The sequence below is a fragment of the Sarcophilus harrisii genome, chromosome 4 (assembly GCF_902635505.1).
Source record: "Sarcophilus harrisii chromosome 4, mSarHar1.11, whole genome shotgun sequence".
Classification (NCBI taxonomy): Eukaryota; Metazoa; Chordata; class Mammalia; order Dasyuromorphia; family Dasyuridae; genus Sarcophilus; species Sarcophilus harrisii.
In genome coordinates, this window is record NC_045429.1 from 28809049 (window position 1) to 28819877 (window position 10829).

At 59.6% G+C, this 10829-nt stretch overlaps 1 protein-coding gene across 3 annotated transcripts; it reads right to left on the minus strand.

Annotated features, from left to right (window-relative positions):
- Positions 1–266: 266 nt before the first annotated feature.
- On the minus strand, positions 267–10309 carry TSPAN1 (tetraspanin 1). 3 transcript variants are annotated; one of them, XM_031969197.1, is made up of 9 exons: positions 10177–10309; positions 9455–9919; positions 9088–9152; positions 4019–4225; positions 3663–3737; positions 1706–1804; positions 1363–1503; positions 1014–1097; positions 267–750 (listed from the first exon to the last, which is right to left on the minus strand). In XM_031969197.1, the coding sequence occupies exons 3-9, from the start codon at positions 9142–9144 to the stop codon at positions 697–699; spliced, it is 717 nt and encodes a 238-aa protein (XP_031825057.1). In that variant the 5' UTR covers positions 9145–9152; positions 9455–9919; positions 10177–10309; the 3' UTR covers positions 267–696. The 3 variants fall into 3 exon arrangements, with proteins under 3 accessions (XP_031825057.1, XP_003770725.1, XP_012405767.1); XM_003770677.3 differs by lacking the exons at positions 9455–9919; positions 10177–10309 and adding an exon at positions 9301–9447; XM_012550313.3 differs by lacking the exons at positions 9455–9919; positions 10177–10309 and adding an exon at positions 9384–9442.
- Between the last annotated feature and the right edge of the window lie 520 nt (positions 10310–10829).

The window sequence follows — 10829 nt, forward strand, 5'->3', positions numbered from 1 at the left end:
CTCAGAAAAGTGGCGCCAGGAACAAAGCCGGCTTTCCCGTTCAGTTCCTCTTGGGCCGGGCTGGGCTCCAGGGGAGGGCGACCACAGCTCTAATAAAGCTTTATGGCTGGCAGAGGGAGAGGGGCTGGGAGCCTGGACGTGGGGCTTGGGCGGAGGCCCCGAGTCCCCCAGGGCCGAGGACCAGCTCCCGGGCTTTGGGACCCCGCGATGTCCTGATTGCCCCCACCCGACACGGATCATTCCCAGGGGAGCGGCTCAGGCCAGGCTGGCAAATGGAAAAAACTCTTTAATTATTTTTGTACAATCAAAAGTCACAAGCTTCTGGGCTCAGCCCTCCCCACCGTGCCCCCACCCCCACCCTTCCCCTGCCAAGGGTCCCGTGGGGGGCAGGGCCACCTCGGCCCTGCCCCCACCGAGCTGGGCCTGTGTCTGCCCTCCCAGAGGCTCAGAGCTGCTCTGACTCCCAAGAGCCTTCATGTTGGCCCTGGGCCCTGTCCCCAGATGGAAGGATTTGGGAAATTGCAACATCAGGGGGTGGGGGTGGGGGGGACGGGACCCCCTCCCACTACCTGGCTCAGCCACCAATTTAAAGCTTGGCTCCGTGGGTGTCCGTCCCATCACCTCAATCCCTGGTGGGGCCACAGGAGCTCTGCCCCGGGGCCCACCCCCCCACCCCCCATCCCCCGGTACTCAGAATCAGGCTTTGTCCAGTTGACAGTAGAGGTACATGGACACGACCATGGCGGCCAGCTGAAGGGGGAGAGAGAGAGAGGGGCCGAGTGAACTGGGGGGATCCGGGGGACAGAGGTGGGCAAGGGGACGGGCAGGAAGGAGCTCTGTTCTCCTTCCCTTCCCCCACTAGCCCTCTCTGGACCCAAGAGTGCCTAGAGAAAAGCCCCCGGCCCTCCCTCCACCCCGGAAGCCTCTGAGACTTGGCTCTGTCTCCTCGAGGATCAGAGATGGGAAGTGGGTTCCTGGCCCCCCCCCCCAGCCCGACCCCCCTGCGCTCTCACCTCGAGGGCCCCGAAACCCGCAGCCACGCCGCCCACCACGGCCGCATTGGTGTGAATGCCCTTCAGGAGCTGCTGAAAACAGCCCTGGGGAAGGGGAGAGGGAGGAGTGGGCCCGGTGCCTGGCACCCCCAGCTTCAGTCCCCCTCAGAGGCCCCAGCCCCTGCCTCCTTACGGCCCTCCCCCCACCCCCCCTGCTCTCCTCGCCCCTGGCCCCTCTGACCCCCCCACCAGGACTGGGGCAGTGGCGCCTTCCGCCTGACTCCACAGTCGCTGATCTCCTGCCCCTTCTCTGGTCAAGAGCCTTCTGGGGCTCCTGGTGCCCCCAGGCCCTGGGCCGCCCTCTGCCTACCTGGACACCAGCCTTCTGGGCCCCTTCTGCAGAGCAGACGTCCGTCTGGTTCTTACAGCAGAAGGAGGGGAAGTGCTGGTACTTCATGTAGAACGGGGACAGCTCAAAGTCGGTGTAGTTGTTGAAACCACAGCAATGGAGCTGGGGAGAAGAGGGGCCAGTCAGGGCCTGGGGGGGCCCGGACCCACCCCTCCGAACCCAGGGGCTCCCGGAAGAGCTGTGTCCCCTCCTAGCTGGGTGCTCCTGGTACTGAAGGGGCCGTCCCCCCAGGCCTGGTGCTCCCCCGCACCGACCGGCCGCCCCCTCCCACAAACACCCGCTGGGAGCAGGGGCCCGCACTCACCCCTTCCATGGTGCTGTTCCACACTTGGGTGATGTCCGACTGCTGGCCGTAGTCCTTCTGGATCACCGGCACGACCAAGGCATTGAGCAGGTTCTCCGCCTGGAAAGAGCGCACCTGTTTTCGCCTCCCGTACCTGGCCCTGACTATTTTCCCAGCCCCTCCCCGCCTGCTGACCGTGTCCCCCTCTCGGGCCTGGCCCCTCCACTCTCCCCGTGACCAGCATCTACAAGCTCCCAAATAACCGGCTTTTTTATGCCAGATCCGGGGCCTGTTTCCCAGACATCTTCAGCCTCTCTAACACACCCCAAGCCCAAACTCCTCTGGGAAACACGACCTGGCACCTGTCTCCCCTTCCAGGCCTCCTCTGGAGCAACCCCCTCCCCTTCCAGGCCTCCCCCAGAGCAGCCCCCTCCCCAAGGCACCAGGGGCCACCCGGGCCCGGAACGTCCTCCCTCTCCTTCCCCTGATCCCCGGCCAGGCCTCCCTGGCTCAGCTGCCTCGGGATTTCCCTGAGCATCAAATACAAGCTCTCCGACTGAGCCCAGGCCTGCCCCCCCTTGTTTCCCACCAGACTGGGAGCTTTGTGAGGAGCTCTCAGGCCTTTCTGTCCCCTGCCCGCAGCACTCTCCATATTAACAATCAGCACCATTAATAACAATACCCACTGTTGGATGTGCAAAGTGAATTACAAATATTACCTCCTTTTATCTTCACAGTAACTTTGGGGGGAAGGGTTCTTACTGCTCCCATTTCACAGCTGGGAAAACTAAAACTGACCAAAGTCAAGGGCAGCCCCCAGGACCAGGAAGTGTGTGAGTGGAGTTTGAATCTGATCTTTCGGGGTCTCTCTGCCCGCCCCCTGCTGTCAGCAGCCTCCCCCAGGGTCTGGGCCAGGTTTCCCTCCCAGGACTCTGTGCTGCAGCCCCTCATGTGACACTATAACCTGCCCGGTGAATAATCTGGGGCTCACGCCCCACTCTAGGATGTGAGCTTCTGAAGGACCGGCCCGTCTCTCCTGCCCCGGCACAAGGCCTAGAAATGGCTGGCAGGCGAATTAAAGGGGAGATTGCGGGCAGGTGCAGAGGAGAGAAAATATGGGGGTGTTCCCCATTTCCTGCCCCCACCCCCCACCTTGCTGACTCCCCTCCCGGAACCCCTGGCCCACCATTCCTTCCAAGCCCTGGCCCCCAGAGAGGCTGCTTCTTCCGGAGCCTTCCCCACCTAGCTCAGCCCCCCCGCCCCCCCACTGCTCTCTTATTCTCCAGGATGGGCCCCGGGGGGTCCCCAGCCACACTCAGCTGTTCCCCGAGGTTGCCTCCAAGGGGAGGCCCTCCTACCAGCTCCCCTGAGAGAGGGGGACCCCCTGAGGACAGGCCCCGTTCCTCCTTCCCTCCCAAGGACACCGGCATCCCGGAGGGCCACAGCCTTCCCCCAGAGGCCTGGGCAAATATTTGATGAATCCTACTTCCTCTGGCCCCGTGACTGGTCAGCTTGTAAACAGTCAGTTCCAGCTGAGGAGGCGGGAAGCGGGTCCAAGCCCTGACCTTCACTCAGCCTCTCCAGGCTCTTTCTTTCTCTTGGGAGCCAAAGCTTTCGGAGCCAAAACAGGTCTTGGGGGTCTCAGAGAGGGAAGGGCCAGGGCCGGCCTAGCTTCTCCTGTCTACAGGGAGAGAAACTGAGAACTCCCCCACATCCCTCCAGGCCGGTCCTGCTGGCTAAGCAAACCGGCGTGGGTCTGGTGCTGACCATCACTCCCGGAGGGCCCAGCTCTGAATCCTGGGAGCTCCCCGGGCCCGGCCACGGCCTCCAGCTCCCCGTCTGAGCTCCATCCATGCCCGTGAGCCGGGGCTGGCCAGGGGGCCCTTCAGGCCCCTCTCTGCTCTCTCTCGCTCGGTTCCCCCCAGTGCCTTCCCTGGCCCCTGAGCCGTCCGCCCCTTCCTTCCTTATTCCAACTCACCAGGGAGGTGTAGACCAGGGCGACCACTGCAGCAGCGATCTCAGCGATGAATATTATGAGCAGGATGGAGAAAAACTAGGGAGAGCAGGAGCCGGGAGGGGAGACAGTCAGACTGGAGGAGACGGAGTGGGAGGGGAGGGGTCCGGGAGAATCTGGAGCTCCAAGCTCGGGGACTGCACAGAGGCCCTCCCACCAGCTCCCTCCAGGCCGGCGGGGAAGAGGCCTTCTTACCCCCCTCCACTCTCCGACAGGGAATGCCCCCCGGAGCTTGGTATCCCGGGGCAAACTTTGGGCAGCCTGAGTCTAGAGGTGGGTTCCATGGGTAGCAGAGGTCTACGGGGGGCTGGGGACCTCACCATTAACAGCACACACTTGCTCTCCTTCTGGGCCCCGTAGCACCCCAGGAAGCCCAGCACCAGCAGGGCGCAGCCCGCGGCGATCAGGAAGTAGCCCACGTTCACAAATTGCATGGCGCTGGCCGACACGGGCCCGAAGATCTTCAGGAAGGAGGCGCCATCCAGAGAGACCCATATTCCCACTCCCAGCAGGGAGGCGCCGCAGAGCTGGGGGCAGGAAGGGAGGGAGTGAGGGGAGACCCAGGCCAGCCCCCGCCCCTAGGGTGGAAGGGCAGGTCTCCAGCCCACTCTGCCCCCTTCCCCTGAGGGGACTGTCCAAGCTCCTGGAAACCCACGGCCCTTCGGGCTCACACAAGGGGCTTCCGCTCCCCCCACCGAGTGAAAAATCTAGAAGGAAACTCCTGTTCCATGGCACCTACTATGCGCTCTCCCAGCCTCTCTGAGGCTCACAGCAACCCTACCCGAGGCCAACATCTCCCCATTACGGCTGAGGAATAAGGCAAACCCATCGGATGTGACCCCACGGCTGGAAGGGAGCCGCTGCCTGCTGCTGGGGCCTGGCTCACTCTTAGCATGGGAGGACGTCACCCAGGTCTCCTCTCCCAAACATGGGCGACCCAGGAATCAGCATCCCCGACCACCCGTGCCGATCGGTACCGGACAAGAGTCCCCTTTTGCCCCCTCTCCCAGAGTGTCCCTGGCCAGTGGGCTTCCAGCCTCAGCTTAAAAACCCTTCTCCGGTGGCCGGGAGCTCCCTGCTTGGGTCTGGGAGATTCTCACCCTGATGTTCAGCCTCTGGGACGCTGCCTCGCGGCCCCACCCGGCTGGTCCCCCTGCTTCCCCAAGGCCCAGTCACTCCCATCCTCTGGCTGGGATTTCCACTCTATTAGGTGACCCTTCCTTGGCCTGACCTTCCCCACTCAGGTGCCCTCCCAGGGGCCTCCCAAGCCAGGCCCAGATCTAAGCTGGCCCAAAATACAGCATTGGATACTAGGTTCTCCTTCCTGCTCCCCATCTGTGCACTTGGATGGGCTAGAGAGCTAGGGACAGACAGACAGACAGACACACACACACACACACACACACGGTGGGAGCTCAGAGCTCAGGACCAGAAGAACCAGATTCAAATCCTATCTCTGTCCTCCATATTCCAAATGCCCATTTCTAGAATTCTTCCAAGGTTCACTTGGCTCAAAATAGCCATTCAAACAAGATACAGGAGCCATTATCTTCATTTTACAGAGGAAACAGAGATTAAGTGATTGGCTCCAGTTCAAACAGCCAGGAAGCCAGAGGCAAGGGCCCAGTCCTCCTGGCAGCGAAGCTTGGGTCACTCCCTTTCTTTTCTAGGTCTCAGTTTCCCCTTCTGTCAAGTGAAGGAAGACGGGTCTCTCCCTGTGTTTCTGTCTGGGCTATAATAGAAACCGAGAGAGGAAGGGACTGGCCCATGATCGCACACCAACCCAACCCATGCAGTCCCTGGCACACCCAAGCCCAGATCAGCGCCTTCCCTGTGTAAGCGGTTGCCTGGTTGCACCCGCCAGGCAGTTAGGGGAACAGAGGCCGGCTGTGCTGTAGCCTCTAGAGAAGGGACCCCCCAGGCTCAGAGTTGGGTCTCTGTGGGGAGCTGGGCTCAAGCCGGGGACGGGAGGAAGTTTGCCTGGGCACTAGCTGGGTGGGCCCAGAACAGGATTAAGATATATTTGTCTGAGGAAGAAAAGAACCAAGAGGCAGAGGGGTCAGGTTTCAAGGGAGCCAGGAATCCTGTTCTTCCCCTCTGGCTCTGAGGGCAAACCGGATCTGCTTTTAACCCTGGCCAGACCAGAACTCCAGAAGGGCCCCGATCTTTTCTGAGCCTTCTCTGAGGGCACAGGGCCCACAAAGAAGAGGCAACATCCTGCCTGCAAGGCCTCCTTGCCCTTATCCCTCAAGTGCTTCCCGCCCTGCTGCCCTGCCTTCTCTCCCTACAGCCCCCAGGCTGCCTTCCTTACAAGATGGAGGAGAGGTAACAGAAACAGGAAGTCGAGCTGTGTCCACTCACACATCAGGACCAGCTCCGGCCACATCAGTCAGGAGAGCCCTGGGGGTCCCTCTGGCCCTGGACCAATGGGGGCTTCTGGAGTGGTGTCTAGTGCGAGAGTCACCAGGCACTGGGACCTAGACCGGATTCGGGCTAATTCCCCTATCCTCTCCCAGAGCCTGAGAAGCCACTTCCTTTTTTTTCCCCCTCTTTTCCCTGACACCTTGCCAGCCTCTCCTTCTTCACCTTAAATTACTTCCTCTAGCTCCAACAGCCTGGTTTCCATCCCTCATGCCCTCAGACTTCTCCCGCCAAGTTTAGAGATGGCCCAACAATGACCTTGGGTCCACCCTCCTTCTCTAGGACTTCTGCTCTTCTTTGCCTCTCCTCCCAGTTACTCTTGCCTCATCTGCCTTTTGGGACAGTTATGACAGAGCCTTTGTTCTCTTTCTACTGGAAGACCCATTCTTCTCACCCTCCCCTCACCACCTGCCAAGCTTCCAGCATCCTTCCCTGGCCTCTCCTCCCGTCTCAGAGGATGAGGCAGCCCTTCTCTCATCCAGCACTGGGACACCTGCCCCACTTTGCTCCTGTCTCTCAGGGAGGAAGCATCCACTGACCCTCATCTTCACTGCTCCCTACAAATATTCTAAGGTCTCCCCAACCTTAAAAAAGCCCTCCCCATCCACTCTAATATCCCCCCAACTTCCTCTCCCCTCACTCTCAACCACCCGTACACTCACAGCCTCCATTTCCTTTACTCCCTTCTCATCCCCCTGAAATGGCTTATCATCCTTCTCTGGGCCTGAAAGGGTCCAAACTTATCAATGACATTTAAGCTGTCGACTCCAAAGCTGTCTTTCTTACCTTTTCAATTCTGCTTGACCTCTCCATGGTTTTTGACAAGGGTTGGACTAACCCCTTCTTCTGGAAACTCTCGTCTTTCTTTCTATGATATTTTTGTCTCTTCTGGTTCTCCTAATAGCTGAATCTTCCTCCCACTCCCTGACTGGGCAAGTTCCCCAATACTCCATTCTAGGCCCTTTTTTCTTTTCTTTCTAGTTCTCATGAGCAGCATAGGATGATAGAAAGAAGACTTGATTTGGGGGCATAAGATCTGTGTTCAAATCCCCCTGTGATCTTGAACAAACCATTTAAACTTTTTTTCCGTGTTCCTTTCCATTAACTCTAAGATATGAGACATGGACTTTTGAATCTTTGAGGCTCCTTCTAGGTTAAGAGCTATGAACCTGTGCCCTCTCTGCCAATGATTCCCAAATCTCTATGTCCAGTTCCCTGATAAACTTGTATACAGTAAGTGCCTAATAATGCTTATTAACTACCTAAGCTGGATTCCTGTGATATCAACCCTGAAGATAGAAGAAGTATTTAGACTAGTCATCCAGGTCAATGCCCTCATTTTATATAGGAGACTGAGACCCACAGAGAGGGGACTTGCTCAAGATTTGACCACAGGTGGCAAGTGAGCAGAAGCCGGCTTCAGACCCAGCTCCCCTGGCTCAGAAATCTGGTGGGTTTTTCCCCAGCATGAATTTCTCCCTAGGTGTCGTCCCCACAACTCAGGAACTCCTTCCTCATTTATCCTCTTCCTCCCTTTAATCTAAACTGTCTCCTAATCAGTCCTAATCAGACTGCCTCCTAACTTCTTTATTTCTAGAGATGTCAGAAGGCAGGGCTGCTCTCCTCCCCGGGATACAGGTTCCTGATACCCTGATCCTCCCCTCTCCTTTGCCCCCCACATAAAAAAACATGCCAAATACATGCTGTGGAGTCAAAGAGCTGCCATGTTAGAACACTCAGGGGTGTTTAAGTCCAACCCCCTGCCTACCATAGCAACTCTGTCACCAGCATCCCCAGATAGTGGGGGGCGGGGAGTCTTCTGGTCTCAAACCTTTCTCACAGGGAACTTGTAACCTCATGGCGGACTCTTTCCCATCTCCCTGCCCATTATTTCTAAACTCCGCCATTATCACCTCTTGCCTGGACCACTCCCTACAGTCTATTCTTGCAGATCTTGCCAAAATAACTTTGCTGGGGGAGGTGAGGGAGGCTCAGGAGGCTCAGGTACAGGATCCAGCCTATTTTAGTGACTGTAGCATTCAAGGTCCTCCACAATCTGTCTCCAGGCTACCTTTCTTCTCCTTTCATCCTAGCCACTCAGCTCAGTTCTAGTGTTCTCCTCCCCTCCTCAAGCCCCCACAATAGTTCTGGTCCCTCAGGGGAACTGAACCTTCCCCAACCTCCTCCTCCCAGTTCATCCTACTCCATGGACCCCTTTCCCTCTCTCTATTATCATTCCTTTTCTCTCTCAGCCTCCAGGGTCCTAGCTACATCCCCCAGATCAACAGAGAGGGCAGGGCCCAGGGTTTACCCTCCGGGGCACCAAAGAAGCAGGAGGGAGGGGAAAAGGGAAGAGGAGACAAAGCTCTGGGGAAGGGTATGGCTGTCAAGTCAGGCCTCCTCTTTCCTCTTAAGGAAAATTAAAGGGGCTGCACTTGATGCTCAGAACCCTCTCTAGGTCCTAAATTCTCTCTAGACGAATTCAGGCTTTCCCGTCAGCCTTCAGGGTCATGTTGGCCAAGTCCTGGTGCCCCGTGTGTCCCAGTTTCCCCTCCAACAGTGAAAATGCCATTAATGCTAGCTCCCCTTGATTTAGAGGTGGGACCGGCAGTACAAGTTCAAGGATCCCCATTTCACGGAAGAGAAAACAGACTTATACCAGCCAGGATGCGGCGGGGCTAAAACCTGCCGGGTCCCAACTTCCCCTCCCAGCCTGACTCCCAGATCTCCCGGAGGTCCCAGCTCCTCGCTCTCAGAACAGGGTTTCAGGGTTCCCCCCGTTCTCCGCAGGTGGCCGGATTTGGCTTTAACCTCCAGCCCATCTTTTTTCTCCGGACTCGAACCCACTGGCCCAGAGGCCAGAGCAGGGAAACTGAGCCCCAGGGGCGGGGAGGCTACATTTCCCGCTCCCGGGCCCCGGGGGATCTCCCTCGGAAGAACTCCCCCCACCCCCAGCCCCGAGACTTACAAAGATGAGGAGGTTAAAGATAACCATGGTGACCTTCAGGAAGGTAAAGCAACTCATTTTGGCTCCTGGGGGCAGAGCAGTGCACAGTTAGGGGGGTAGGACGGCCCCTGCCCAGACCATCCCCCTCCCGCTGGGTTCCGCGAAGCCCGCAGCCCCCGGCCACCGCCCGCCAGCCCCCGGGGCTGCCCCCTCCTCTCCCTCCCCGCCCCGCACCTGATCAGGGCCCCCGGGGGGCGGCAGCTGCGGTTGGAGCTAAGGGGAGCAGGTACCGCACGGGCAGGGTTCGGACCCCGCACCTGTAGGGACCAGCGGGGGACTGAGCGCAGAAGTCTAAGAACTACCGCTCTCCGCGGCCGCCGAGGCTCACCTGAGCAACCTCACGCCCGGGGCGGCTTTTAATGGGCCCCGCCCCGGCCCGCCCCGGTCCGCCCGGCTGGCCTGGGTTCCTGCTGCCCCCTGCTGCCCTGGGCCGGGGGCGCAGGTCGGACAGGTGCGCCGGGCGGCGGGGCGTGGGGCTGGAGGTCCTCCGGTGGCCAGTCCTGGAGCTCGGCGGCACTTAGCAACCGACCCATTGCGTGGAGGAGGAGACTGAGGACGGACGGCTTGCGAGCGGGGCGATCCGGGGCCGGTCGCTTCTCTTCTACCGGCTTCCTCAATTTCCTTTGGCGAAAAAGCACACTTCGGATCCGCACGACCGCTCGTGATCCTCCCAGCCCTGAGTCCCGAGATTCTCCGCCCCGGCCCCGTGGGCAGAAGGTCTCGTGGTCAAGCGAGACAGAATTTCCGCTGTCGGGGGCAGGAAATGGAAGCTCCGAGCGGGACAGCGACGTGCCTGAGGTCACACAGCGAGATCTCAGCAGGGGGTGCGGGACGGACCCGCTGACCCCCAGTGACCCTCACCCGGCGGCTACGGGCGACGGCCTTCCTGGGCTCGCACAAATCCTGCCCCTCGCCTGCGGACGCCCCCAAACACCCACACGCAGCTCCTCCCCCCCCCCATCCACTCCCAGGATTCCACCCCCGCATCGCATCTCCCCCACGGCCTCTGATGCCGGTGCCCCCGCCCTCCACAGGCTCCCATCACCTTACCCCCGGACTCCTGCCGGGCCTCCCTGCCTCCAGTCTCTCCCCGCTTCAGCCCTTTCTTCTGCAGCTGCCGGCGATCTTCCTAAATCGCGAGTCTGACATCATCTGCGTCTAAGCCTCCAGTGGGTCCCTGCGACCTCCCAGAGCAAATATAAAATCCTTTGAAGTTCGAAGCCCTTCCTAAGCTGCCCTGCCCCCACCTCCACCCGATTGGCCCTCGCTTAACTCTGGGATGCAGTGACACTGACGGGCCCAAGACCCTCCGCAGCAGGACTTGGAGAACTTCCGCTGGCTCTCCCTCCGCCGCTGGCCCTTCCTTGGCTTCCCTCCCAGAAGTCCTCCCCCTCCTCGCTGGCTCACTAGCGGTGGGGCCCTGGTCTGCTTCAGGAAATGTGGGTCATGGGAGCATCCCTTCCCAGGGCCCTGAAGATCCAGTGAGCGTGAGAACGTGGGGCTGGCTGAGCTCTGGGCAACACCTGCCCTGGGCCTTTCTTGTATCCTCCGCGTAGCCTCAGGAGACACAAAGTAACCACTGCCCAAGTGCTTTGAGGAGACCCATCCCCCAGCGTGCACGCAGACAGCTCGGCTCCCACTCCCGGCACCCTCTGTGTTGACATATAGACACATACATAGACACCTGCCCAGTGGGGAGACAA

Coding starts and splice junctions, on each gene's coding strand:
- TSPAN1 (XM_031969197.1), bottom strand. CDS start 9,144: ATGAGTTGCTTTACCTTCCTGAAGGTCACCATGGTTATCTTTAACCTC. Junction 4,226..9,087: donor TCTTTAACCTCCTCATCTTT/GTAAGTCTCGGG, acceptor TCCTGCCCCCAG/CTCTGCGGCGCCTCCCTGCT. Junction 1,504..1,705: donor GGAACAGCACCATGGAAGGG/GTGAGTGCGGGC, acceptor TCTTCTCCCCAG/CTCCATTGCTGTGGTTTCAA.